This window comes from Phasianus colchicus, chromosome 4, assembly GCF_987193195.1.
Source record: "Phasianus colchicus chromosome 4, bPhaCol1.hap1.1, whole genome shotgun sequence".
NCBI lineage: Eukaryota > Metazoa > Chordata > Aves > Galliformes > Phasianidae > Phasianus > Phasianus colchicus.
The window spans coordinates 67,072,380-67,099,521 of NC_143439.1; the positions used below are offsets into that span (position 1 = coordinate 67,072,380).

At 49.4% G+C, this 27,142-nt stretch overlaps 3 protein-coding genes, 1 long non-coding RNA gene and 1 pseudogene across 17 annotated transcripts; 1 reads left to right on the plus strand and 4 right to left on the minus strand.

Moving 5' to 3' along the window:
* The first annotated feature begins 281 nt into the window (after positions 1–281).
* LOC149918312 (uncharacterized) lies at positions 282–26,659 on the plus strand. The gene is made up of 5 exons (XR_016466250.1): positions 282–372; positions 10,534–10,617; positions 18,043–18,126; positions 22,879–23,730; positions 24,293–26,659. It is a non-coding gene; the product is annotated as an uncharacterized LOC149918312 (long non-coding RNA).
* LOC149918313 (T-cell surface glycoprotein CD8 alpha chain-like) lies at positions 1,075–4,768 on the minus strand. Of its 7 annotated transcripts, none has more exons than XM_090139827.1 (5): positions 3,357–4,768; positions 2,737–2,829; positions 2,233–2,313; positions 1,960–2,076; positions 1,075–1,468 (listed from the first exon to the last, which is right to left on the minus strand). In XM_090139827.1, the coding sequence occupies exons 1-5, from the start codon at positions 3,985–3,987 to the stop codon at positions 1,458–1,460; spliced, it is 933 nt and encodes a 310-aa protein (XP_089995953.1). In that variant the 5' UTR covers positions 3,988–4,768; the 3' UTR covers positions 1,075–1,457. The 7 variants fall into 7 exon arrangements, with proteins under 7 accessions (XP_089995953.1, XP_089995955.1, XP_089995956.1 ...); XM_090139830.1 differs by lacking the exon at positions 1,075–1,468 and having other exon boundaries at positions 1,481–2,076; positions 3,357–3,725; positions 4,186–4,768; XM_090139829.1 differs by lacking the exon at positions 2,233–2,313.
* On the minus strand, positions 6,124–10,073 carry LOC116225700 (uncharacterized; annotated as a pseudogene). The gene is made up of 6 exons (XR_016466249.1): positions 9,834–10,073; positions 8,991–9,368; positions 8,308–8,400; positions 7,812–7,892; positions 7,538–7,654; positions 6,124–6,782 (listed from the first exon to the last, which is right to left on the minus strand). The product of XR_016466249.1 is annotated as an uncharacterized LOC116225700 (transcript).
* Positions 14,530–17,575, minus strand: LOC116225704 (uncharacterized). Its single transcript, XM_090139866.1, has 5 exons — positions 17,334–17,575; positions 16,500–16,868; positions 15,868–15,960; positions 15,602–15,718; positions 14,530–15,120 (listed from the first exon to the last, which is right to left on the minus strand). Exons 1-5 carry the CDS (start codon positions 17,377–17,379, stop codon positions 15,104–15,106), a joined length of 642 nt encoding a protein of 213 aa, XP_089995992.1. The 5' UTR covers positions 17,380–17,575; the 3' UTR covers positions 14,530–15,103.
* Positions 19,608–23,013, minus strand: LOC149918314 (T-cell surface glycoprotein CD8 alpha chain-like). 7 transcript variants are annotated; one of them, XM_090139819.1, is made up of 5 exons: positions 22,072–22,455; positions 21,426–21,518; positions 20,909–21,193; positions 20,640–20,756; positions 19,608–19,811 (listed from the first exon to the last, which is right to left on the minus strand). In XM_090139819.1, the coding sequence occupies exons 1-5, from the start codon at positions 22,406–22,408 to the stop codon at positions 19,795–19,797; spliced, it is 849 nt and encodes a 282-aa protein (XP_089995945.1). In that variant the 5' UTR covers positions 22,409–22,455; the 3' UTR covers positions 19,608–19,794. The 7 variants fall into 7 exon arrangements, with proteins under 7 accessions (XP_089995945.1, XP_089995944.1, XP_089995948.1 ...); XM_090139818.1 differs by having other exon boundaries at positions 19,798–19,902; XM_090139822.1 differs by lacking the exon at positions 19,608–19,811 and adding an exon at positions 22,908–23,013 and having other exon boundaries at positions 19,920–20,756; positions 20,909–20,989; positions 22,072–22,440.
* Positions 26,660–27,142: the final 483 nt, after the last annotated feature.

Below are 27,142 nucleotides of genomic sequence, written 5' to 3' on the forward strand. Positions count from 1 at the left end.
TCCAGTGTGGATGTCAAGGCATGCTGTTTTCTTACAGAGCAAACAAGAAATGGGAATGTTTTGCAGCATGTATTCATATGCAGTTTTGATTTCCAAGTCCACGTATTGCTGACATGTATCTGACTTCTGCAGCCCTGTTCTTCTTTGCCACTGTTCTGCAACTGCTGCTTTGTGCAAGGCAGGTCTGTGATGTGAAACCCATCAAAAAAAAGCCCCATGTCCCAGTGGCTTGCAAATTTTTACTTTTTTTTTTTTTCAAAGCAGACTTTTTGTGGTCTTATTTTAACAACCACCAGGACTTCCACCCTGATAAATGTATGTGTCAACATTCATGGTCTTTGATGCTGCCTCCAGGTGACCACTCGCACATTGGTAAGTGCTGCAGCTTTGCACAAACAGTACTGACAGTTTCCCTGGGCAGGTATTATTTGTATCTCCTGTTGTTATTTCCTGGCTCTGCGGTTGTTTGTGATGTGTTGCTGTATTCCTCTTTTGCAAATGTGCTCCCTGTTCCTGGATGCCAGAAACCAGGCACCGCTGTCTGATGAAAGTGCTGTTTGGTGAGAAACACCTGGATGTTCTACTGAGAAAGCAACACAGTGAGCTGCAAGTAATCCCGGATACTCCTGTCGTGTGCTGAAGATAGCCTTCTGGTCCAGGTATTGGACAAACTGACCGGAGGTGTAATGTTTCTGGACCTTTTCCTCACCATCCCAGAGGAGCTCATTAAAGAGGCTAAGATTGGAGGCACTCTGGGCTGCAGTGGCCACGCTGTGGTAAAGTTTGTGATCTTGAGGAAAAAGGAGCTCTCAAAAAGCAGAGTAGGGATCCTGAACTTCAGGAGAGTGAACTTGAGGCTCTTCAAGGATTTGCTGCCTGAGATCCCCTGGGAAGCTGTCCTTACAGCCATAGGAGTGTAGCAGAACTGGCAGTCCTTTAAGGATGCCTTTCTGAGAGCAGAAGAGCAAACTGAGGGATAAAAGGACTTACACAGGCAGTGGAAGCAGAAATGTGTGGCCTGGGAAGAGTTAAGAAATGCTGTCTGGACGTGCAGAGATGGGAAAGCACGTTGAGTCTTCCTGCCCTCATGGAAATTGTCAATCAAGACAACCAACTTGCAGAAAGAGATAAAAATTATAGTGGGGAAGGTATCAGAAAATAGAAGGAGACTGGGACATGAGAGCTGAGTATTGGATATTTTATTGGTTTCTTTGTTGTTTCGTGGAAGGCTGAGCTGTGCAGCACAGCGGTGCCTTTTGCACAGTGGCACGGAGCTGCCCGGCTTGTTAGGGTCAGCAGTGTCCGGCGCGGTCTGGGTGTGTCCCAGCAGTGTGGGGCAGGAGCACATGTCAGGCCGCGGGAGGTGTGCAGTGCTGGTGGGCAGCAGGGGAGGAGCAGCCAAATGCCGGCGCTGCATCAGGGCAGCTGTGTGTGCTGCTGCTGGGATCAGTGAGTTCCTATGTTGAGCCTGAAATTTAGCAGCAAATTCAGATGTTGTGTAACAGTCTCTCCTTCAGCATTTGTGCTGCTTGTTACAGATACTAATGAAGCTAATGGATCTTTACTGGTAATCCTGATCAGTGTGAGAAGGCCAAAATAAATGGTTGAGTAATGTTTTGGATTCTGGCATTTTCATCCCCAAAATGGTGATATCGGGATGGCAGAGTCAACGCAGTTTGTGATTTCTTGTCTGTTTCTAATTTCTGTACACGATTGCAATAATGCTTGATTATAATTTCTTGTCTATAAGTGTAGAATGTGATAAATATTTCTGAATCTAAAGCTAGTGATGAGGAAAATGTGGAGAAGAATTTTAAGAGCAGTCCTTCACCATGTGTCCTGGATATGCAATGGCTGCGTGAGGGCAAGAGGCAGAGAGCGCATTGCCCTGGAGGAGCGGGCTGTGCTCTGTGGTGTGAGGCTGCAGGAACCTCTGCAGGGTGTCAGGGTGCGACTTACTTTGGCAGTGCGTGATGGTGATGGTTATGGCAGTGAGGAGCAGGAGGCAGGTGACAGCCAGGTTAACCCACATGACCATTTTACAGTAGAATCTTGGTGTGTCCTTGTTGCTTGTTCCTGCAGGATGAACGGAGAGAGAAGAAAGAGTGAAGTCCCATCTGCACACATCTCCCTGCATCCTGAAATGCCTGTAGCTGGCACAAAATTTTATTTGGCCTCTTCTAACCAAAGCAGCACTGCTGGCAGAGCCCCTGCCTCCCACAGCTGACTTACCTGCATGCGAGCCCTGCTGCGAGTTGTCCTTTGTGGTGACCTGGCTGCTCTGGGTGGTGGCTGTGAGTGTGATGTGTTCTGCTGTTGTTGTGAGTGGATGGAAAAATGGATGAATACAGTGAGATACAAGAAAACAGCCTTTTCCCACTCCTGCCAGGCCATAGATGAACCTGTGGCCAGCACTGTGGGGGGACTCCATAGGGCCCATTTTGACCTGTGATGCCCTGACACTGTGCTGTGAGGTCTGCTTGCATTGCTGAGCTGCCCAGCCGTGAAACCTGAGGGCTGTGTGCTCAGGATTTCTTTCCAGCATCCTCAGAAATTCTTAGCTCTTTAGGTGCTCTTTAGGTTGCATCCCCTCATTGGCAGCTCTCTGAGAAAGATCACAACTTTCTCATCTCCTGACATCCCCAAATGCCTGCAGTCAGTACAGCCTTGAATTCATGGTGCTTAAAGCAATTCAGCACTGCTGGCAGAGCCCCTGCCTCCCCACAGCTGGCTTACCTGCATGCGGGCCCTGTTGTGAGCTGTCCTTCATGGTGAGCTGGCTGCTCTGGGTGGTGGCTGTGTGTGTGGTGGTTGCTGCTGTTGTTGCGCCTGGAAAGAAGAAATAAATGAATAACAAGAGGTACAACAGAAGAGCTTCCTCCAATCTGTGCCAGGACACAGCCAGCAGAAGAGGAACTTTTATAGGGTCTGCTTTGAACAGTGCTTTCACATGCTGCTCAGCCCTGGAAACAGGGATTTGGGCTCCTTATTTCTTATCAGCCTCCTCCGTTTGTGTGAGCTCTTTGTTATCCCTGTTATAAAACATGTATTGAGAGTCATGGGGATTTCTGAGCTTCTTTTTGAGGTGCTGAAAGCATATGGAGGCTGTTGGCCCTTAGAGGGCTGATGGGATGCGGAGGTGCTGCTGGGCTGTGCGGCTACCTGTGTGTTTGGGCAGGGCCGGTACTGTGAGCAGAGCTGGTGGGCAGGGAGCCTCTGTGAGGAGGAGCAGTGCTGTGTGATGAGACGGCTTGGGCAAAGAAGCAGGGACATGGGGAGTGTGGGCGATGGGCCGGATTGAGAAGGCACAGGCAGGGGTGGTGGGTGTAAGCGAGGAGGGTGAAGGTGTTGCTGACCTGGGAAGAAGGCGGGTTGTCCAGAGCTAAAGTGCAGCACCTGGTTGATGTTGCTGGTGCAGAAATAGATCCCTTCGTCCTGTGCCCTGAAGTTCTTCACCACCAGCCTATAGAAGTTTCCTGTCCATCTTGCTTGAAACTTTGGAGATGTTATCTTGTTCCCATGGAAAGTATTCCTGGGGACGGGGGTACTGGAGACAATGAAGTGAAGGTTCCCTTCCTTGTCCAGGCGGATCCAGTGGATACCTATGTACTTGTTGTAAGGCCAGCACTCCAGCTCCAGCCGCTGTCCTTCCTGGGGGTGCTTCATGTCCCTGTTGACGAACCTGGCCACCATCGTGTTCCTCTGTCCCTGGATGCTGATGTAGCCTGTGGGCAGAAGTCGGCCATGTCCCCTCAGGTGCTGCTCAGGTAGAGCTCTAGGGCCTTTGGGCAGGGCTCTTTGCCACTGGTGTGGTGCGTGGCAGGCAGGCAGCTGGGCTGTGATGGTGAATGCAGACAGGAGTGTCTCCACCACGCTTCGGTGCTGTGCTGGAGTCTCTGGGGACTCAGCATTGAGAGCACCAGGCTCTCGAGATGGATGCTGCCCTTCAGAGCAGCCCTGCAGCTGCCTTCTCGGGGCTGCTGCCATTTCCCAGCTTCTTTGCCAGCTGATTCCTTGCTATCAACTGCTACATGCTCTCTCTCTCCCCTTCCCCATCCCCTCCAGCAACACCTGTCTGAACAGGCTCTGTTCCTGCTGTGTATCACACTGCAGTCCCTCCGCTCCCGCTTCCCTGCGCAGTCACTGAGCAGCCCTGAATTCCATCCTTCTGGCTTCCATACTCACAGAGCCCCAGGCTGAGCAGGAGGAGCAGTGCAGGAGAGCCGGCCATCGTCCTCGGGGCGGTGCAGCGGAGCGCGGCTGATGTTTCTCACTGAACTTTGGAGGCAGCGTAACTTATAGGAGAGGATGTGATGTCATCAGGACCCTCTTGTGTGAAGAGGTGGCATTCAGAAAAGAATGATTTCTGCAGCACTTCAGTTGTTGATCTCAAACTTGAGCTTGTTTATCAGAATAGAGTTGTTTTTGGTGATGCCAAAGGGTGTTTGCTATGATGACTTCATTTGATACTCTGACTGACAATGTTCATGCTTGAAATCAAATCAGCCTCCATGAACTGCTGTCTCTCAGCCATTTGGGGCACTCTCATCATGTCCACGTTTGCAGATAACAAGGATAAGTCCCGTGCCATTGTTGTGGATTGCAAGTTGTATTTTATGCAGTGGATTTTATTTTAGTATATTTTATTCTATTGTCTTTATCAAATGATCCATGTGCACTTTTCATCTCATGGTCCATGCATTGCTGACATGTAGCTGAGTGCTTCGGCTCAATTGTTGTCTTCAGTTCTTTTTTATACTTTCTGTGCAGAAGCCGCTGTGTGCAGGGCAGGAGGTCTGTGATGTGGTAGCCATCACTACAGCCCCATGTCCCTGACTCTTGCAAACTTATTTTCTTTTAATTCAAATTCTTGTGTTTTTGTTCTACAACCACAGGGATTTCCGCCCTGCCAAAAACCCCTTATATGTCTCAACACTGAGGGCCCTTGCTGCTGCCTGCAGGTGACCACTCACACATTGGTAAGTGCTGGGCTTCCTGCAGCTTTGCACACACAGTATTGACAGTTTCCCTGGGCTGATGTTATTTGTGCCTTCTGTTTTTTCCTGGCTCTACTGTTATTTGTGATGTGTTGTTGTTTTCCTCTTTTGCAAATGTGCCCCCTGTTCCTGGATGCCATCTTGCCCTGCTGTCTGATGAAAGTGCTGTTTGGTGATAAGATGGGCTAAAATTGTCTGGTTATGCCTGGGCTCATTTCATTGGGCCTGAAAGCATTTGGGTGAATAAGGAAAGCCGCTGTGAAGCCTTGTAGGGTGGGGTAACTAAGGTCAGCCAAGGTTAAACTGTGATTTTTCAGATCTGCTTATCCAGAGTTGTGCTGAGTCCTCACCTGCCAAGCAGCAACCGTCAGCAGCACTGAAAGTGCAACTGAGAGAGCTGGAAAAGAGGGATGAGCTTTCAGGTGTAGGGGTTCTTCCTGAGTTTAAAAGCAGAGGCATCATGATTTATTATTAGTTATTTTGTGGTGAAATTGGTTTGTACTTTATTAATACAGCAGTATTAAGAAGGCCAGTGCCATCCTGGTTTGCATCAGGAACAGTGTTGCCAGCAGGAACAGGAAATTGTTTGTCCCCCTGTACTCAACTCTGGTGAGGTGCACCTGGAGTATCGAGTGCAGTTTTGGGTCTCTCACTGCAAGAAAGGCATTGAGGCCCTGGAGCGTGTTCAAAGAAGGGCAACAAAGCTGGTGAGGGGTCTGGAGCACAGGCCTTATGAGGAGCGGCTGGAGCTGGGATTGTTCAGTCTGGAGAAGAGGAGGCTCAGGGGAGACCACATTGCTCTCTATAACTACCTAAGGGAGGTTGTAGTGAGCTGGGGGTCGGCCTCTTCTCTCGTGTGACTGGTGATAGGACCAGAGGGAATGGCTTCAAGCTGCACCAGGGGAGATTTAGGTTGGACGTTAGGAAATACTACTTCTCTGAATGAGAGGTCAGGCAGTGGAATGGGCTGCCCAGGGAGGTGTTGGAGTCACCGACCCTGGAGGTGTTCAAGGAATGTTTGGATTTTGTGCTGGGGGACGTGGTTTAGTGAGTACTATTGGTGATAGGTGGATGGTTGGACTGGATGATCTCGTAGGTCTCTTCCAACCTTGGTGATTCTGTGATTCTGTGATTCTGTGAATTTAGGTCAAACGATGAATCAATGAGATATGGCTGTGGAGAGCACAGACAAAATCCTGGAGGGAAGAGTGACACATTTTGTAATGGGCTGAGGTGGACATGAGTTTGAGATGAATGATCTTGGTGCTTGCTGGGGGGGTTTCAGTTGGAAAAGCTGGGAGGTATTTCCCACCAGGGATCCGTGCACAGAAAGACAAATATATTCGAATATAGCTGGGAGTCGATTTCTTTTATTTTTATGTTACTGGTGTTGGTTGTTGCATGTTCAGTCCCTCTGCCCCTGTGAAAACTGTGAATGAATCAAAAGAACACACTGAGAGCGTTAAGAATTAGAGGCGTTTAATCGGGAAGACCTCAGAAGTGAGAGGTGGGGTATGGGAGCTGAGTTTTGGGTGTGATTGAGGTGAAGGCAGAGAAGGAGCAGCCAAATGCCGGCGCTGCATCAGGGCAGCTGTGTGTGCTGCTGCTGGGATCAGTGCGGTGCTTGAGGAGGACGCCTGTGTGCCTTGTGCTGAGCAGCGACGCAGCACTGCTTGCTTACGCTGAGCTTGGTCCTGCAAGTGATGGGCTGGTGGTGAGCGCGTGTGACGCGTGGCTGTGTTTATTTCAGCACTGCTGATGCTTCCTCTGTTAGCATGGGAGCATCTGACCAATTTAGCAAGGCGGAATCGAAACTATCAATGAAGATTTCTGAATTTACTCTTCAATCACAATCTTGCATTTGAAATTGAAGTTTGAAAACAGAGAAGTAAAATACCCAGTTCTGCTTTTAGGCAGAGTCTGTGAAAGGTTCTGTTTTGGCTGTAAGCTGACTTGGAGCCCTTCAGGATCAACCTGCCTTTATGAAAGTTCTCCGCATTTTGCTTCTCTGTCACTACTGTCAATTTCTTCCAGTGAATTAAAGTGTTGAGCCAGAAATTTAGCAGAGATAGCATACGTTGTGTAACGATCTCTCCTTCAGCATTTGTGCTGCTTGCTGCAGAAATTAATGCAGCTAATGGATCTTTACTGGTAATCCTGATCAGTGTGAGAAGGCCAAAATAAATGGTTGAGTAATGTTTTGGATTCTGGCATTTTCAACCCCAAAATGGTGATATCAGGATGGCAGAGTCAATGCTGTTTGTGATTTCTTGTCTGTTTATAATTTCTGTACATGATTGTAATACTGCCTGATTATAATTTCTTGTCTGTAAGTGTAGAATGTGAGAAATATTTCTGAATCTAAAACTAGTGATGAGGAAAATACGGAAGAGAATTTTAAGATAAGTCCTTCAGCATTCCCTGTGTCCTGGATGCGCAGTGGCTGCAACAGGCAGAGAGCGCATTGCCCTGGAGGAGCGGGCTGTGCTCTGTGGTGTGAGGCTGCAGGAACCTCTGCAGGGTGTCAGGGTGCGACTTACTTTGGCAGTGCGTGATGGTGATGGTTATGGCAGTGAGGAGCAGGAGGCAGGTGACAGCCAGGTTAACCCACATGACCATTTTACAGTAGAATCTTGGTGTGTTCTCGTTGCTTGTTCCTGCAGGATGAACGGAGAGAGAAGAATGAGTGAAGTCCCAGCTGCAGACATCTCCCTGCATCCTGAAATGCCTGTAGCCGGCACAAAATTTTATTTGGCCTCTTCTAACCAAAGCAGCACCGCTAGCAGAGCCCCTGCCTCCCCACAGCTGAGTTACCTGCATGCGGGCCCTGTTGCGAGTTGTCCTTCGTGGTGACCTGGCTGTTCTGTGTGGTGGCAGTGGGTGTGATGTGTTCTGCTGTTGTTGTGAGTGGATGGAAAAATGGATGAATACAGTGAGATACAAGAAAACAGCCTTCTTCCACTCCTGCCAGGCCATAGATGAACCTGTGGCCAGGACAGGGGGACTCCATAGGGCCCATTTTGACCTGTGATGCCCTGACAGTGTGATGTGAGGTCTGCTTGCATTGCTGAGCTGCCCAGCCAGGAAACCTGAGGGCTGCAGGCTCAGGATTTCTTTCCTGCACCCTCAGAAATTCCGAGCTCTTTAGGTGGTTTCATCCCCTCATTGGCAGCTCTCTGAGAAAAATTATTAGAATTTTCCCTTCTTCCGACATCCCCAAATGCCTGCAGTCAGCACAGCCTTGAATTCAGGTTGTTCCAAGCAATTCAGCACTGCTGGCAGAGCCCCTGCCTCCCCACAGCTGGCTTACCTGCATCTGAGCCCTGTTGTGAGCTGTCCTTCTTGGTGAGCTGGCTGCTCTGGGTGGTGGCTGTGTGTGTGGTGGGTGCTGCTGTTGTTGTGCCTGGAAAGAAGAAATAACTGAATAGAGTGAGGTACAACAGAAGAGCTTCTTCCTATCCGTGCCAGGACATGACCAGCAGAGGAAGAACTTCTGTAGGATCTGCTTTGACCAGTGATGGTTTCAGATGCTGCCCAGCCCAGGAAACAGAATTTCGGCACCTAATTTCTTATCAGACCCTCAGCATGTGGAGCTCTTTGTTACCTCTGTTATAAAACATGTCCTGAGAGCCATGGGGATTTTTTTAGTTTCTGTTTCAGGTGCTGTAAGCACATGGATACTGTCAGAATGTGGAGATCCAGGTGAGGTGAGGAAGGCTGGGGTTCCTGTGGACTTTGTAAGTCTCATCCCTCAGAGGTGCTGATGGGATGGAGAGATGCAGCTGGGCTGTGAGACCACCTGTGTGTTTGGGCAGGGCCGGTACTGTGAGCAGAGCTGGTGGGCAGGGAGCCTCTGTGAGGAGGAGTAGTGCTGTGTGATGAGACGGCTTGGGCAAAGAAGCAGGGACATGGGGAGTGTGGGCGATGGGCCGGATTGAGAAGGCACGGGCAGGGGTGGTGGGTGTAAGCGAGGAGGGTGAAGGTGTTGCTGACCTGGGAAGAAGGCGCGTTGTCCAGAGCTGAAGTGCAGCACCTGGTTGATTTATTGGATGCAGAAATAGATCCCCTCATCTTGTGCGCTGAAGGACTTCACCACCAGTCTGTAGGTGTTGTCTCTCAGTGAAGCCTGGAACTGTGTAGATTTTTTGTCATCCCAACAGTAGGTAGTACCGTACCAGCGGTAGCAGGAGACAATGAAGTGAAGTCTCCCATCGTTCTCCAGGCGGATCCAGAAGAGAGAAAAGGGGGATCTGTTCATCTCATAATTTAGGCACTCCAGTTCCAGCCGCTGTCCCTCCTGGGGGTGCTTCATATTCCTGTTGAGGAACCTGGCCTCCAGCGTGTTCCTCTGTCCCTGGGCAGTGGTGCAGCCTGTGGGCAGAAGTCGGCCATGTCCCCTCAGGTGCTGCTTGGGAAGAGCTCCTGGGGCCTTTGGGCAGGGCTCTTCCCTGCTGGTGCGGTGCGTGGCAGGCAGGCAGCCGGGCTGTGAGGGTTAATGTGGAGGGTGGTCCTGGCATCCAGCATGCTTGTGTGTTGTGCTGGAGTCCCTGGGGACTCAGCATTGAGAGTGCTGGGCTCTCGAGATGGATGCTGCCCTTCAGAGCAGCCCTTCAGCTGCCTTCTTGGGGCTGCTGCCATTTCCCAGCTTCTTTGCCAGGTGATTCCTTGCTGACACTTGCTAAATGCTGTGACTCTCCCCTTCCCCATCCCCTCCAGCAACACCTGTCTGAACAGGCTCTGTTCCTGCTGCGTATCGCACTGCAGTCCCTCCGCTCCCGCTTCCCTGCGCAGTCACTGAGCAGCCCTGAATTCCATCCTTCCCGCTTCCGTACTCACAGAGCCCCAGGCTGAGCAGGAGGAGCAGTGCAGGAGAGCCGGCCATCGTCCTCGGGGCGGTGCAGCGGAGCGCGGCTGATCTTTCTCACTGAACTTTGGAGGCAGCGTAACTTATAGGAGAGGATGTGATGTCATCAGGACCCTCTTGTGTGAAGAGGTGGCATTCAGAATAGAATGATTTCTGCAGCACTTCAGTTGTGATCCAGAACGTGGGCTGAGTTGTTCTTAAGGTGCTTCAAGGATTTTTCTGCTGCAGTGTCTTCATTTGATACTCTGACTGACATTGTTCACGCTTGAAATCAAATCAGCCTCCAGGAACTGCTGTCTCTCTGCCATTTGGGGTGCTCTCATCATGTCCTCTTTGGAAATAACAAGGAGAGTTCCCTTGCTGTTGAAATGGATTGCAAGTTGTATTTTATGCAGTGGATTTTATTTTAGTGCCTGTCATTATATTCTATTTATCAGTTTATCCTCGTGTATTTCTCATGTCATGGTCCATGCATTGCTGACATGTAGCTGAGTGCCGCATAATTCTTCGTGTTCTCCATGATTCTTCTTTATGTTTTCTGTGCAGAAGCTGCTGTGTGCAGGGCAGGAGGTCTGTGATGTGGTAGCCATCGCTACAGCTCCATTTCCCAGACTCACGCAGACCAATTCTTTTTTTAATTTAAATTCCTGTGTTTTTGTTCTACAACCACAGGGACCTCTGCCCTGCCAAAAACCCCTTGTATGCCTCAACACTGAGGGCCCTGGCTGCTGCCTGCAGGTGACCACTCACACGTTGGTAAGTGCAGGGCTTCCTGCAGCTTTGCACACACAGTAGTGACAGTTTCCCTGGGCTGGTGTTATTTGTGTCTTGTGTTGTTATTTCCTGGCTCCACTGTTCTTTGTGATGTGTTGCTGTTTTACTCTTTTGTAAATGCTCCCCCTGTTCTGGATGCCAGGAACCAGGCACTGCTGTCTGAGGAAAGTGCTGTTTGGAGAGGAAATGTGCCAGAATTGTGTGGTTATCTGGGCTCCTTTCATTGAGCCTCAGCACATTTTGTTGAATAGGGAAAGCTGCTGTGAAGCCTGCAAGGATGGGGTAACTGTGGTCAGCCAAGGTTAAACTGTGATGTTTCAGATGCACTTATCCAAAGTTGTCCTGAGTCCTCACCTGCCGAGCAGTGACCATCAGCAGCATTGATAGTGCAACTGAGAGAATTAGGAAAGAGAGATGAACTCTCAGGTACAGATTCCTGCCCTTAATAGCAGAGGCATCATGGTTTATTATTGTTAAGGCTGTGGTGAAATTGGTTTAATTTATTTACATTGAACAATTAATCCGTCACATATAGGTGTGGGGAGTTTAGATGAAATGGATGGAAGACTGAGTCTGACAGGTTTTGGAATGGGATCAGGAGGACGTCAGTTTGAGATGAATGATCTCATTCTTTGCAGAGGGGAATTCAGTTGGAAGAACGTGTAGATATTTCCCACCATGGATCCCTGTTCTGGCAGACAAATATGTTTGAATATAACTGGGAATCGATTTCCTTTATTTGAAACATTAGTGGTGTTGATTGTAGCATGCTCAGTCCCTCTGCCCCCGTGAAATCTGTGAGTGAAAGCAAAGACCACACTGAGAGCATTAAGAATTAGATGTGTTTGATCAGGAAGACCTTAGAAGTGAAAGAGAGGTTGGGGTTTGAGTACTGTGTTTTGGCTGTGATTGAGGCATAGGCAGAGAAGATTCAGCCAAATGCCGGCGCTGCATCAGGGCAGCTGTGTGTGCTGCTGCTGGGATCAGTGCGGTGCTTGAGGAGGACGCCTGTGTGCCTTGTGCTGAGCTGAGTAGCTGAGTTCTGTGTGTTAGTTGTTCTCTGCAATTGTTCCTTGTGATTTCTGTGCAGAAGCTGCTGTGTGCAAGGCAGGAGGTCTCTGGTGTGATACCCATCAAGAAAGCCTTATTCCCCAGTGCCATGCAGATTATTTTTTTACTTTTATTTTTTTACATCTTGTGACTTTCTTCTCCAACCACAAGGACTTCCGCCCTGCCAAATAACCCTTTTGTGCTTCTACATTCAGGACCCTTGCTGCTGCCTCTAGTTGGCCACTCACACGCTGGTAGTGGTTTGGACTTCCTGCAGCTTTGTACGTCAATTAGCGACTGTTTCACTATCCTGGTGTTATTTGCTTCTTCTTTGGGTATTTCCTGGTTATCCAGTTTTTGTTATTTTTTCTTCTTTTCCACTTATGAGGAATTTTTCTGACTCCATGGGTGTGCAACAGTTTGTCTTGCCTGGGCCACACTGAGTGATGAAGCAGTGTTAGGCACCAGCACTGTTGTCACTGCTGAAATGCTCCTCCCAGAGCCTCACTGTGCTCACATCCACTGTTTGGTCTCCAGAAACGCCCAACAAACATCACTGAATGTCATTGGGTGCCATTTGTTCTGCACGGATGACTTCAGTGCTCATTTCCGTGTTGGACGCTGTTCTGTCAGACTGCCCCTCTGCTGCTGTCTGTCACGTGGCAACAGAATGTGATGGGAAACTGGTGGGAAGGTTCTGCTTCTACTGCCATACCACCAACATCTGCCTCTGAACATACGGACCAGCTGAATAAAATGGGAGGTGTTGCTTTAGTGCAGTCCTTTCTAAACAGACAATATCCTTAACATGAAATCCAAATATCCAAATATGAAATCAATTTCATTTTCAGTGCCTTTACTAAAATGTTAAAAATATAAGCAAAAAAAAAAAAAAAAAAAAGAAGACAGACCTTGTAGGATATGTGGCCTTGTTTTTGTGTAACTAACACTCCGATCTGGCTTGATGGCAGTGCCTGCAGTTGTCAGTGAGGCCTCAGTGGGGTTTGTCAGAGAATTCTGCTGAAATTTTACTCTTCCTGTACTTCATCCCTGGCTGTAATTGGTCCCGAAAGCGGGTAGTGCCAAAACCTGATGACACGAATAAGGCGTGGTTGTGAAGCTGATGATGCTTTCGTCCAGCCTGACCTCTGTCCTTACATTCCTGTATCAAACCGCAGAGCCCTGCTGCCCATTGTCGGCTGTTGACAAGGCCGTGTTCACCAACGGCTGCAAATGCAAAGAGTTGTTTGCCACCCTGGAGCCGGCCCTGCCCCGCGCCCTGCTCTCCCTGCACACACTGAACAGCACGGCTGTGCGGCTGTGAGCGATGGCTGCACGGCTGGGGCGCAGCCGCCGCCATGATGGCGCGGGGCAGGGGGCGGCCGTGGGAGGGCTGGGGGGTGGGCATGCCTGTATGGCTCCTGTGCCAGCGTTGCTGCTGCTCTGGGAGCCAGAAGAGCGGCACTGCTGAGTGATGGAAGTGCTGTTTTGTGAGAAAGTGAGCTGAACCCATCTGGGAACCGGGCTCATTTCTTTGGGCCTCACAGCACTTTGGTGCGTGAGGAAAGCCGGAGAGAAGCCTGCTGAGCTCTGAGAGGCTTGTGGTGGGATGAGGCTGTGAGCCCTGTGACGTCTGCATGAGCTAGAGCAGACCTTAATAAAATAGCCAGAGAATCTGATGGATCTATCAAATACCATTACAAGTATCTGTTGCCTTTCTTAGAAGGGGCATCTTATTTCCCTCCTCTGCCCTACTGATAGCGTTATTTAAGTGTGGGTCAATCCCAGATACCAAAGAGAAACTCAGATGTTTGCCTCCTAAATACAGAAGTGTTCCTGCGGCTCACCAATGGAGTTTCTTTCCACATGAGCTCCCCACTTCCTGTGATGTGTTCAGAACCTGGGTGCTGGGTCACCGTTCAGAGGACTCCTTTTCCTCTTCATGTTCAGATTTTGATTTGTTGGAAATCTTTGTGAGTCACTCCTGCACCAAAGATACATCCCAGCCCTGCCTCTTCTGATGTGTGCTATTGTGAGTGCCATGCAGGATGAGGGCAATATTGCTGAGTCATATGGGCTGCTTTTTGGGGAATCGCTCCTTTCTGCTGCCTTGAAGAATCTGTCAATGAATATATGACTTGCAGGCAAGATGAAAGCATGTTGTCAGTGGAGAGAGAGCAGTAAGGGGCTGTCATGCATCCCTTCCAGCAGGGAAACATTCCACTGGCCGGAGAGGGACCCAGGCAAGTTTAGCTCTACTGGAGACATCTGCGTGTGATCAGATGAAGCCAGTGTGCTCCTGAGTCTCCATCTTTCATCTCCTAAGTAACAAATTAGCTGGGGCAGGGATCTTCATTTCCTGGGTCCTGTGTTTATCTCTCTTAGCACAAAGCAGTTTCTCCTTTCTGTAAAATCATAAGATTTACCAAGGTTGGGGGAGAGCTCGAGGATCATCCAATTCAACCGTTCCACTATCCCCAATATTCCCACTAACCCACATCCCTCAGTACCACATCTGAACCTTTCTTGAACGCCTCCAGTTTCAGTGACTCCACCACCTCCCTGGGCAGCCTGCTCCTGTGCCTGTCCACTCTCTCGGAGAAGAGGTATTTCCTAAGGTCTAACCTGAATCTTCCCTGGCACAACTTGCGGCCAATCCTTCTAGTCCTAGTAACAAATATGAACAGGTAAGACTGTTCCAGTGGCAATTACTCTATTCTGAAAAGCTTCAGACAGTAGCAGGACCTCCAGGTGAAGATTTACTCCAAAGCCTTCACCTGTGAAGGCAATTTAGATCATCAGCATGGATGACTTTTCTCTGTGCCTGCTGAGGAGATTGGAGTTGCGCAAGCTAGGAGAGAGATTCTATCATGGACCCAAGTCAGACACTCATTTCTTCCAACAAGACTTGGAGTTGGACTTCATCGTGGAATTTTGGTATTGTAACATTAGTGGGATAGCATGTTACATTGTGAGTCTCTGTCCCCTCTATTGCAATAATGAATTAAACTCTACTGCACATTGAAGTAAGTGAAAATTACATCTCGCTTGTAGGAAAGACGTAGGAATTGACAGATGAGGGCATCAGAGCTGAGTATTGGATATTTTATTGGTTTCTTGGTTGTTTTGTGGAAGGCTGAGCTGTGCAGCGCAGCGGTGCCTTTTGCACAGTGGCACGGAGCTGCCCGGCTTGTTAGGGTCAGCAGTGTCCGGCGCGGTCTGGGTGTGTCCCAGCAGTGTGGGGCAGGAGCACATGTCAGGCCGCGGGAGGTGTGCAGTGCTGGTGGGCAGCAGGGGAGGAGCAGCCAAATGCCGGCGCTGCATCAGGGCAGCTGTGTGTGCTGCTGCTGGGATCAGTGCGGTGCTTGAGGAGGACGCCTGTGTGCCTTGTGCTGAGCAGCGACGCAGCACTGCTTGCTTACGCTGAGCTTGGTCCTGCAAGTGATGGGCTTGTGGTGAGCGCGTGTGACGCGTGGCTGTGTTTATTTCAGCACTGCTGATGCTTCCTGCTCTTAGCATGGGAGCATCTGACCAATTTAGAAAGGAGGAATCCAAAATATCAATGAAGCTTTCTAAATTTACTCCTAAATCGCCATCTTACATTTGAAAGAGAGGTTTGACAACAGTGAGGAAGAATACTGAGTTCTGCTTTAAGGCAGAATTTTTACAGGCACTGTGTTGGCTGTAAGCTGACTTGGAGTCCTACAGAATGAATCTCCCTTTAAGATACTCCTCCACCTTTTGCTTCTCTGTCACTAGTGTAGATTGCTTTCGTTGAATTACAAAGTTGAGTCAGAAATGTACCAGCAAATGCAGATTTGTGTAACAATCTCTCCTTCAGCATTTGTGCTGCTTGCTGGAGAAATTAATGCAGCTAATGGATCGTCACTGGTACTTACTTTCACTGGCAACTTACTTTGGCAGTGCGCGATGGTGATGGTTATGGCAGTGAGGAGCAGGAGGCAGGCACAAGCCAGGTTAACCCACATGACCATTTTACAGTAGAAATTTCGCATGTTCTCTTTGCTTGTTCCTGCAGGAAGAAAGAAGAGAGAGGAAATAGGAAAGGCCCAGCTGCACACATCTCCCTGTATCTTGAGTGGCCAGCAAAGGCTTTAATTTGGCCACTTTTGATCAAAGCAGCACTGCTCACAGAGCCCCTGCCTCACACAGCCAGTTTACCTGCATGCGGGCTGTGTCTGGAGATGTTCTTTGTGGTGACCAGGCTGCTCTGGGTGACGGCAGTGGGTGTGGTGGGTGCTGCTGTTGTTGTGACTGCAAGGAGAAATGGATGAATACAGCAATATGCAATAAATCTACCTTCTGCCACCCTTGCCAGGACACAGGTATCACAGAGGGAATTTGTAGGTTCCATTTTGAAAAGTGATACACTGAAAAAGTGCCCAGGCAAACAAATAGAGGGCTGAGCGTTCTTAATTCCACGGCAGAATACTCAGAGATCCTTCTTATTAGGAACAATATTTTGAGAGACCTGGGATCCTTTCCTTTCCACAATGCTACCTCCACATCACAATGAGGAGTTACTTTTTGAGGTGCTGTAAATGTACGGAGGCTGTCAGGACATTCAGGATTAGTGTGAGGTGAGGAAGGAGGTGGTGGCAACGAACCTTGTAACTCTCATCCCTCAGAGCAGAGCTGGTGGGCAGGGAGCCTCTGTGAGGAGGAGCAGTGCTGTGTGATGAGACGGCTTGGGCAAAGAAGCAGGGACATGGGGAGTGTGGGCGATGGGCCGGATTGAGAAGGCACAGGCAGGGGTGGTGGGTGTAAGCGAGGAGGGTGAAGGTGTTGCTGACCTGGGAAGAAGGCGGGTTGTCCAGAGCTGAAGTGCAGCCCTCCATTGATGAAGTTGATGCAGAAATAGATCCCCTCATCCTGTGCCCTGAAGGACTTCACCACCAGCCTAGAAATGTTTTCTCTCCATGATGCCGCAAAGCTCAGGGATGTTCTCTCACCCCCATTAAATGTGGTGGTGTTCGAATCATAATTAGAGAGAATGAAGTGAAGGTTCCCATCCTTATCCAGGCGGATCCAGGTTACTTTCCAGGAGGTTTTGTTTCTCCAGCAGTCCAACTCCAGCAGCTGTCCCTTCTGGGGCTGTATGATTCTCCCGTCAGGGAACCTGAGCAGCACTGCATCCCTCTGCCCCTGGGTGCCAGTGCAGCCTGTAGGCAGAAGCCGGCCATGTCCCCTCAGGTGGAGCTCGAGAAAAGCTCCCAGGGCCTTTGTGCAGGGCTCTTCCCTGCCAGTGCAGTGCATGGCAGGCAGACAGCCAAGCTGTGAGGATGTATGCAGAGTGAGGGCCTCGGAATCCAGCACGCTTGGGTGCTGTCCTGGAGTCCCTGGGAACTCAGCGTTGAGAGCACCGGGCTCTCGAGATGGATGCTACCCTTCACAGCAGCCCTTCAGCTGCCTGCTCGTGGATGCTGCCATTTCCCAGCTTCTCCAGAGGTTTTTCCCCGCTAACAACTGCTTCATACTCCCTCTCTCCCCTTCCCCATCCTCTCCAGCATCACCTGTCTGAACAGGCTCTGTTCCTGATGCGTATCGTGCTGGAGACCCACCGATCCCGCTTCCCTGCACAGTCACTGAGCGGCCCTGAATTCCATCCTTCTGGCTTCCATACTCACAGAGCCCCAGGCTGAGCAGGAGGAGCAGTGCAGGAGAGCCGGCCATCGTCCTCGGGGCGGTGCAGCGGAGCGCGGCTGATCTTTCTCACTGAACTTTGGAGGCAGCGTGACTTATAGGAGAGGATGTGATGTCATCAGGACCCTCTTGTGTGAAGAGGTGGCATTCAGAAAAGAATGATTTCTGCAGCACTTCAGTTGTTGATCTCAAACTTGAGCTTGTTTATCAGAATAGAGTTGTTTTTGGTGATGCCAAAGGGTGTTTGCTATGATGACTTCATTTGATACTCTGACTGACAATGTTCATGTTTGAAATCAAATGAGCTGCCATAAACTCTGTCTCTCAGCCATTTGGAGCATTCTCATCATGTCCACGTTTGCAGATAACAAGGATAAGTCCCGTGCCATTGTTGTGGATTGCAAGTTGTATTTTATGCAGTGGATTTTATTTTAGTATATTTTATTCTATTGTCTTTATCAAATGATCCACGTGCACTTTTCATCTCATGGTCCATGCATTGCTGACATGTAGCTGAGTGCTTCGGCTCAATTGTTGTCTTCAGTTCTTTTTTATACTTTCTGTGCAGAAGCTGCTGTGTGCAGGGCAGGAGGTCTGTGATGTGGTAGCCATCACTACAGCCCCATGTCCCTGACTCTTGCAAACTTATTTTCTTTTAATTCAAATTCTTGTGTTTTTGTTCTACAACCACAGGGATTTCCGCCCTGCCAAAAACCCCTTATATGTCTCAACACTGAGGGCCCTGGCTGCTGCCTGCAGGTGACCACTCACACATTGGTAAGTGCTGGGCTTCCTGCAGCTTTGCACACACAGTAGTGACAGTTTCCCTGGGCTGATGTTATTTGTGCCTTCTGTTTTTTCCTGGCTCTACTGTTATTTGTGATGTGTTGTTGTTTTCCTCTTTTGCAAATGTGCCCCCTGTTCCTGGATGCCATCTTGCCCTGCTGTCTGATGGAAGTGCTGTTTGGTGATAAGATGGGCTAAAATTGTCTGGTTATGCCTGGGCTCATTTCATTGGGCCTGAAAGCATTTGGGTGAATAAGGAAAGCCGCTGTGAAGCCTTGTAGGGTGGGGTAACTAAGGTCAGCCAAGGTTAAACTGTGATTTTTCAGATCTGCTTATCCAAAGCTGAGTCCTCACCTGCTGTTCAGCAGCCATCAGCAGCACTGATAGTGCAACTGAGAGAGCTGGAAAAGAGGGATGAGCTTTCAGATATCGGGGTTCTTTCTGAGTTTAGAAACAGAGGTATCATGATTTATTATTAGTTATTTTGTGGTGAAATTGGTTTGTACTTTATTAATACAGCAGTATTAAGAAGGCCAGTGCCATCCTGGTTTGCATCAGGAACGGTGTTGCCAGCAGGAACAGGAAATTGTTTGTCCCCCTGTACTCAACTCTGGTGAGGTGCACCTGGAGTATCGAGTCCAGTTTTGGGTCTCTCACTGCAAGAAAGGCATTGAGGCCCTGGAGCGTGTTCAAAGAAGGGCAACAAAGCTGGTGAGGGGTCTGGAGCACAGGCCTTATGAGGAGCGGCTGGAGCTGGGATTGTTCAGTCTGGAGAAGAGGAGGCTCAGGGGAGACCACATTGCTCTCTATAACTACCTAAGGGAGGTTGCAGTGAGCTGGGGGTCGGCCTCTTCTCTCGTGTGACTGGTGATAGGACCAGAGGGAATGGCTTCAAGCTGCACCAGGGGAGATTTAGGTTGGATGTTAGGAAATACTACTTTTCTGAATGAGTGGTCAGGCAGTGGAATGGGCTGCCCAGGGAGGTGTTGGAGTCACCGACCCTGGAGGTGTTCAAGGAATGTTTGGATTTTGTGCTGGGGGACGTGGTTTAGTGAGTACTATTGGTGATAGGTGGATGGTTGGACTGGATGATCTCGTAGGTCTCTTCCAACCTTGGTGATTCTGTGAATTTAGGTCAAACGATGAATCAATGAAATGTGGAGAGTGCAGACAAAATCCTGGAGGGAAGAGTGACACATTTTGTAATGGGCTGAGGTGGACATGAGTTTGAGATGAATGATCTTGGTGCTTGCTGGGGGGGTTTCAGTTGGAAAAGCTGGGAGGTATTTCCCACCAGGGATCCGTGCACAGAAAGACAAATATATTCGAATATAGCTGGGAGTCGATTTCTTTTATTTTTATGTTACTGGTGTTGGTTGTTGCATGTTCAGTCCCTCTGCCCCTGTGAAAACTGTGAATGAATCCAAAGAACACACTGAGAGCGTTAAGAATTAGAGGCGTTTAATCGGGAAGACCTCAGAAGTGAGAGGTGGGGTATGGGAGCTGAGTTTTGGGAGTGATTGAGGCGTAGGCAGAGAAGGAGCAGCCAAATGCCGGCGCTGCATCAGGGCAGCTGTGTGTGCTGCTGCTGGGATCAGTGCGGTGCTTGAGGAGGACGCCTGTGTGCCTTGTGCTGAGCAGTGACGCAGCACTGCTTGCTTACGCTGAGCTTGGTCCTGCAAGTGATGGGCTGGTGGTGAGCGCGTGTGACGCGTGGCTGTGTTTATTTCAGCACTGCTGATGCTTCCTCTGTTAGCATGGGAGCATCTGACAATTTAGCAAGGAGGAATCCAAAGTATGAATGAAGATTTCTAAATTTACTCTCAAATCACAATCTTGCATTTCAAAGTGGTGTTGCAACATTAGGATGGTTCAGACTAAAGACACCTAGATCTGCTTTTAGACAGAGTGTCCGGAAGGCCCTCTTATTGCCCTTGCTCCTTGCTGTCTTAGAGCCCTTCAGAATACATTCTCCTGAATGATTTTTTTCCCCTTTGTGCCATCTCTATTATTTCTGAAGGGTCTGTTCAGCAAAATACACCATCAAGCCATGAATTTTAAAAGAAAATGTGGGTGTCTTGTAGCGATGTGTCTGTGAGGGCTTGTTCTGCATGCTGCAGAAATTATTGCAACTAGTGGATTTGCACTGGTAATCTGAATCAGGACAAAATGGCAGAAATCAATGTTTGAGTAATATTTTGGTTCTGGTACTTTCAACCCAGACTCTGATTTTAGCCAATGGTGTTTGTGGGAATAAGGTTTAACTCTTTAGATTCAATTTTAAAATAGTGTAGAATTTGATGAATACTTCTCATGATATACCTGGCGATGGGTAAAATATGGATAGGAATTTTATAGAGAGGTTCTTCAGCATTCCCTGTGTCCTGGATGCGCAATGGCTGCATGAGGGCAAGAGGCAGAGAGCGCATTGCCCTGGAGGAGCGGGCTGTGCTCTGTGGTGTGAGGCTGCAGGAACCTCTGCAGGGTGTCAGGGTGCGACTTACTTTGGCAGTGCGTGATGGTGATGGTTATGGCAGTGAGGAGCAGGAGGCAGGTGCCAGCCACTCGAACCCAGAGGAAAACATCACAGATGGAATTCAGTGTGTTCTCATTGCTTGTTCCTGCAGGAAGAATGAGAGAGGGGAAAGAGGAAAGGCCTAACTGCAGACGTCTCCCTGTGTCTTTAAAAGCCTGTAGTCAGCACCTTAATTCAGCCCCTTTTGATCAAAGCAGCACTGCTGGCAGAGCCCCTGCCTCCCCGCAGCTGACTTACCTGCATGCGGGCCCTGTTGCGAGTTGTCCTTTGTGGTGACCTGGCTGCTCTGGGTGGTGGCTGTGAGTGTGATGTGTTCTGCTGTTGTTGTGAGTGGATGGAAAAATGGATGAATACAGTGAGATACAAGAAAACAGCCTGCTTCCACTCCTGCCAGGCCATAGATGAACCTGTGGCCAGCACTGTGGGGGGACTCCATAGGGCCCATTTTGACCTGTGATGCCCTGACACTGTGCTGTGAGGTCTGCTTGCATTGCTGAGCTGCCCAGCCGTGAAACCTGAGGGCTGTGAAGGGAGGCAACCACCTAAAGAGCTCAGAATTTCTGAGGGTGCTGGAAAGAAATTCTGAGCTCTTTAGGTGGTTGCCTCCCTTCAATGGCAGCTCACTGAGACAGATCACAATTTTCTCTTGTCCTCACATCCCCAAATGCCTGAAATCAGCACAGCCTTGAATTCTTGCTGTTCCAAGCAATTCAGCACTGCTGGCAGAGCCCCTGCCTCCGCACAGCTGGGTTACCTGCATCTTGACTATTCCAGGAGATGTCCTGCTTGGTGAACTGGCTGCTCTGGGTGGTGGCTGTGGGTGTGGTAGGGGCTGCTGTTGTTGTGACTGGAAAGAATAAGGGAACACAGGGAGGTAAAGCTGAAGAGCTTCCTCCTATCCACGCCATGACATGACCAGCAGAGGGAAAACAAGTTTTGCATGGTAACCAGCCCTGGAAACAGAGGGACTCAGGCACCTAATTTCTTATTAGCCCTTCAGCTCTTTGTTATCTCTGTTATAAAATATGTCCTGAGAGTCTTAGGGATTTTTTGAATTTCTTTTTGACGTGCTGTAAGCGTATGGATACTGTCAGAATGTAGAGATCCAGGTGAGGTGAGGAAGGCTGGGGTTTCTGTGGACTTTGTAACTCTCATCGCTCAGAGGTGCTGATGGGATGGAGAGGTGCAGCTGGGCTGTGAGACCACCTGTGTGTTTGGGCAGGGCCGGTACTGTGAGCAGAGCTGGTGGGCAGGGAGCCTCTGTGAGGAGGAGCAGTGCTGTGTGATGAGACGGCTTGGGCAAAGAAGCAGGGACATGGGGAGTGTGGGCGATGGGCCGGATTGAGAAGGCACGGGCAGGGGTGGTGGGTGTAAGCGAGGAGGGTGAAGGTGTTGCTGACCTGGGAAGAAGGCGCGTTGTCCAGAGCTGAAGTGCAGCACCTGGTTGATGTATTGGATGCAGAAATAGGTCCCCTCATCTTGTGTCCTGAAGGATTTCACCACCAGCCTGCAGGTGTAGGCATTGCATGTTGCCTCAAAGTGCGGAGATGTTTTCTCATTCCCTGGGTAGGTGGTGTGGGAAAACATGGAAATGTAGACGATGAAGTGAAGTTTCCCATCCTTGCCCTGTCGAATCCAGGAGACACCGCTGTCCCTGTTGTAATGCAGGCACTCCAGCTCCAGCTGCTGTCCCTCCTGGGGGTGCTTCACATTCATGTTGAGAAACCGGGCCTCCATTTTGTTCCTCTGTCCCTGGGCAGTGGTGCAGCCTGTGGGCAGAAGTCGGCCATGTCCCCTCAGGTGCTGCTTGGGAAGAGCTCCTGGGCCTTTGGGCAGGGCTCTTCTCGGCCGGTGCAGTGCATGGCAAACAGGCAGCCAGGCTGTGAGGGTGAATATGAAGGGAGGGCCTTGGCGTCCAGCACGGTTAGGTGCTGTGCTGGAGTCCCTGGGGACTCAGCACTGAGAGCACCGGGCTCTCGAGGTGGATACTGCCCTTCACAGCAGCCCTTCAGCTGCCTTCTCGGGGCTTCTCCCATTTCCCAGCTTCTCCAGAGGTTTTTTCCCCTAACAACTGCTACATGCCTCCTCTGTCCTCCTCCCCATCCCCTCCAGCAACACGTATCTGAACAGGCTGTGTTTCTGCTGCATATCTCTCAGCCGTCCCAACACTCTCACTTCACCCATTGTTCTCCTTCCTCCTGGCACAGGTGCCCCGTAAGCCCACTTCCATACTCACAGAGCCCCAGGCTGAGCAGGAGGAGCAGTGCAGGAGAGCCGGCCATCGTCCTCGGGGCGGTGCAGCGGAGCGCGGCTGATCTTTCTCACTGAACTTTGGAGGCAGCGTAACTTATAGGAGAGGATGTGATGTCATCAGGACCCTCTTCTGTGAAGATCCATGGTTCAGTAAAGAATGATTTCTGAAGAACGCCTGAAGAGATTCCGAATTTGGGCTGTGTTCTGTCATAAAGTTGTTTTTAATGGACTTCGCAGCTGTGACTTCAGTTGACATTCAGACTGACAGCAGTCCTTCTTGAAAATAAATCATCCATTACAGACTAGTGTCTCTCAGCCATTTGGAGCACTCACAAAACCTTCACACAAAACGGGACAAGTTCCATGATGTGGACTCCAGCCTCAGGCTACATTTCTCGACCAAAACTCAGCCACCTCCACTTGCTCATGCATGCATGGTCCGGTGTGGATGTCAAGGCATGCTGTTTTCTTACAGAGCAAACAAGAAGTGGGAATATTTTACAGCATGTATTCATATGCAGTTTTGATTTCCAAGTCCACGTATTGCTGACATGTATCTGACTTCTGCAGCCCTGTTCTTCTTTGCCATTGTTCTGCAACTGCTGCTTTGTGCAAGGCAGGTCTGTGATGTGAAACCCATCAAAAAAAAGCCCCATGTCCCAGTGGCTTGCAAATTTTTACTTTTTTTTTTCAAAGCGGAGTTTTTGTGGGTTTATTCAGCAACCACCAGGACATCCACCCTGATAAATGTATGTGTCAACATTCATGGTCTTTGATGCTGCCTCCAGGTGACCACTCGCACATTGGTAAGTGCTGGGCTTTGCACACATAGAACCAACAGTTTCCTTTGGCAGGTATTATTTGTATCTCCTGTTGTTATTTCCTGGCTCTGCGGTTATTTGTGATGTGTTGCTGTATTCCTCTTTTGCAAATGTGCTCCCTGTTCCTGGATGCCAGAAACCAGGCACTGCTGTCTGAGGAAAGTGCTGTTTGGTGAGAAGTTGGGCTGAAATTGGCTGGGTATCCCTGGGCTCATTTCATTGGGCCTGAAAGCATTTGGGAGAATAAGGAAAGCTGCTGTGAAGCCTTCTGGAATCTGTTATCCTAGGCTTTTTTTGAGGTGTTAAGACTTACGATGTCAACAAAAGTTAGAGCAGCTTTCTTTTTATAATATATTGAGAAAATCTGGTTCATCCATCCATTAAATAACATTACAGGAATCTGTGTATTGTAATCCCAAAAAGGAAATGTGAATAGTGGGCCTTAAGGCCTCTGTCCATCTCCAATCATAACATCTAAGTTATGCTGTTTGTGTCTGCTGTAAGTGTATTCCTCTCAATGTAACTCGAATCCATTCTACATTTGCAGTGGGATCCGGAGCTTTGAGGAGTGCCTGACTTCACTGCCTGCTGGAGGAACGTGGGGCAGGAGCTGAACCTATGGCCATGCCTTGTGGATGGCTGCAGCTGTCCCATGTTTTGTGAGGTGCTGCATTGAGCTGCTTCTGCCTTACACCAGCACTGTGACCAAAGTAGGAAAATTCCTCGTGGTAGTGGTTCACTATGGATTAGAAGAGAACCTGTTGGCAATTGCATTAGGCTGAATGTTTCTTGGGACTGGATTCTCATCCTGCCATGGAGCACGGTTGCCTAACTACAGCATCTCGTCATTAGAGGTGTGTTAGATGAACCTCTACAAGTGGGGTACAGGAAAGTCCAGGAAGACCTGTTGCCTTTCTTAGTAGGGATATCTTACTTCCCACTTTTCTAGGAGTCATTCCAAATCAATAAAGGACATCTTGTGTTCGGCGTCTACTACAGAGCATGTGGTCGGGTGAGCCTGTAGATGAGACCTTCTTGTTTTGGTTGCAGGAATTGTCACAATCTCACAGTCTCATCTCGATTGGGGATTTCAAACACCCAAATGTTCTACTGACAAAGCAACACAGTGAGCTGCAAGTAATCCCGGATACTCCTGTCATGTGCTGAAGATAGCCTTCTGGTCCAGGTATTGGACAAACTGACCGGAGGTGTAATGTTTCTGGACCTTTTCCTCACCAGCTCAGAGGAGTTCATTAAAGAGGCTAAGATTGGAGGCACTCTGGGCTGCAGTGGCCACGCTGTGGTAAAGTTTGTGATCTTGAGGAAAAAGGAGCTCTCAAAAAGCAAAGTAGGGATCCTGAACTTCAGGAGAGTGAACTTGAGGCTCTTCAAGGATTTGCTGCCTGAGATCCCCTGGGAAGCTGTCCTTACAGCCATAGGAGTGTAGCAGAACTGGCAGTCCTTTAAGGATGCCTTTCTGAGAGCAGAAGAGCAAACTGAGGGATAAAAGGACTTACACAGGCAGTGGAAGCAGAAATGTGTGGCCTGAGAAGAGTTAAGAAATGCTGTCTGGATGTGCAGAGATGGGAAAGCACGTTGAATCTGCCTGCCCTCATGGAAATTGTCAATCAAGACAACCAACTTGCAGAAAGAGATAAAAATTATAGTGGGGAAGGTATCAGAAAATAGAAGGAGACTGGGACGTGAGAGCTGAGTATTGGATATTTTATTGGTTTCTTGGTTGTTTCGTGGAAGGCTGAGCTGTGCAGCACAGCGGTGCCTTTTGCACAGTGGCACGGAGCTGCCCGGCTTGTTAGGGTCAGCAGTGTCCGGCGCGGTCTGGGTGTGTCCCAGCAGTGTGGGGCAGGAGCACATGTCAGGCCGCGGGAGGTGTGCAGTGCTGGTGGGCAGCAGGGGAGGAGCAGCCAAATGCCGGCGCTGCATCAGGGCAGCTGTGTGTGCTGCTGCTGGGATCAGTGCGGTGCTTGAGGAGGACGCCTGTGTGCCTTGTGCTGAGCAGCGACGCAGCACTGCTTGCTTACGCTGAGCTTGGTCCTGCAAGTGATGGGCTGGTGGTGAGCGCGTGTGACGCGTGGCTGTGTTTATTTCAGCACTGCTGATGCTTCCACCTGTTAACATAAGAATATCTGATCTCTTTAGTAAGGAGGAATTGTAATCTTTAATGAAGTTTTCAAGCTGTAGTCTCAAATCACAAGTTTTTGTTTCAAATTGAGGGGTCCAAAACTAACCAGACTCCAACATACAGCTTTTCCGGTGTGAAATGGAGCTGTGGTTTCTGAGCAACTTGCTGCCCCATTTTCTTTGCGGAGCTGCAGTTCTGAAGGGCTTTGGAAAATCTCAAGTGCAGCCCTCACACACCACTCACACATCTTTCCACTGCGTGTTTCCAGCACAGCACCCACACTACATGCTGAATATTCCTACTGTAAACCTCACATGCCTTAAAATACAGTTTGCAAACCACAACTGCACCTGTGTGCTCAGCCCCCTACCCCCCATGGTGCTGCCCTATAACCCGATCAGTAGGTCAGATATCACCACACAAATATTGCTTGTTGAGACCTAGGCTGAGAGTTTGATACCAGGGCCGAATGTAATAGGGTTTGCTTCGTGCAAGACGATAGCTTTGCACCAGCAGGTTGCTTTGCACAGGCTTTGTGCACCTCATGTCTGGATGCCTTACAGGGAAGTACAGCCAGTCGGTAAATCAGCACCAATGCTGCCACCTTTTGGGAGCCGGTGACAATTCGCTGCTACAGCACAGCTGCAGCTGGAGGCAGGAGCAACCGATATGTTGTTCTGCAGCTCTGATCTCCTGCACCCTGCAGAGACTTTCTGTAGTTCTGCACTGAATCTCAAGGCTGTATGCCTTCCAGCACCACCTATGGGCTTTCCTCAGGAAAACAATGATGATGGACATTGTTCCAATGCATCCACTTTTGTCTGAATTGCAGTTCCAGTCTTTAATTGGTGATATGGGCTCACTTACAATTCCCACCTTCTGTTGCAGCCCCCCCATTCCCACAGTCAGGTTTCTGTTGGGTTCTCATAGCCGTGATGTTATCCCCACAGCCCTACTCCCACCTCCATCAATTCAGAGTGCTGTCACATCTTGTCAGTGTGCCTCAATGAAGCTCACAGCCCTCCCTAAAAGCTTTGCACAAGGAAAGCCAGCTGGAGATTACCCAGGGGGTTTCTGGGGCCATTTGTGCAGTGGAAGATAACTTTCCCAGGGCAGGGTACTGCTATGCATCCTCAGTGGTAACATCTTAGGAGGGAACTTCAATTTCTGTGCTTGGTTATGGCTCAGGGAATGGAATTGGACCCAATTCTGATTGTCCATCCTTCCTGCCAGTGGTGCTGGCTGTATGGAAAC

Bases quoted from the DNA above. Each gene is read 5' to 3' on its own strand.
- LOC149918313 (XM_090139825.1), bottom strand. From the start codon at position 3,987: ATGGCAGCAGCCCCGAGAAGGCAGCTGCAGGGCTGCTCTGAAGGGCAG. The intron at 2,314-2,736 runs GTAAGCCAGCTG...TCACAACAACAG, and splicing joins ACAACAGGGCCCGCATGCAG to CAGAACACATCACACTCACA. The intron at 2,077-2,232 runs GTAAGTCAGCTG...TTCATCCTGCAG, and splicing joins GCAGCAGGGCTCGCATGCAG to GAACAAGCAACAAGGACACA.
- LOC116225704 (XM_090139866.1), bottom strand. From the start codon at position 17,379: ATGGCCGGCTCTCCTGCACTGCTCCTCCTGCTCAGCCTGGGGCTCT. The intron at 15,961-16,499 runs GTCAGCAACACC...TTCTCCTTGCAG, and splicing joins ACAACCCGCCTTCTTCCCAG to TCACAACAACAGCAGCACCC. The intron at 15,719-15,867 runs GTAAACTGGCTG...TTCTTCCTGCAG, and splicing joins CAGACACAGCCCGCATGCAG to GAACAAGCAAAGAGAACATG.
- LOC149918314 (XM_090139821.1), bottom strand. From the start codon at position 22,953: ATGGCCGGCTCTCCTGCACTGCTCCTCCTGCTCAGCCTGGGGCTCT. The intron at 21,519-22,071 runs GTCAGCAACACC...TATTCTTTCCAG, and splicing joins ACAACGCGCCTTCTTCCCAG to TCACAACAACAGCAGCCCCT. The intron at 21,194-21,425 runs GTAACCCAGCTG...CTCCCTTCACAG, and splicing joins CTGGAATAGTCAAGATGCAG to CCCTCAGGTTTCACGGCTGG.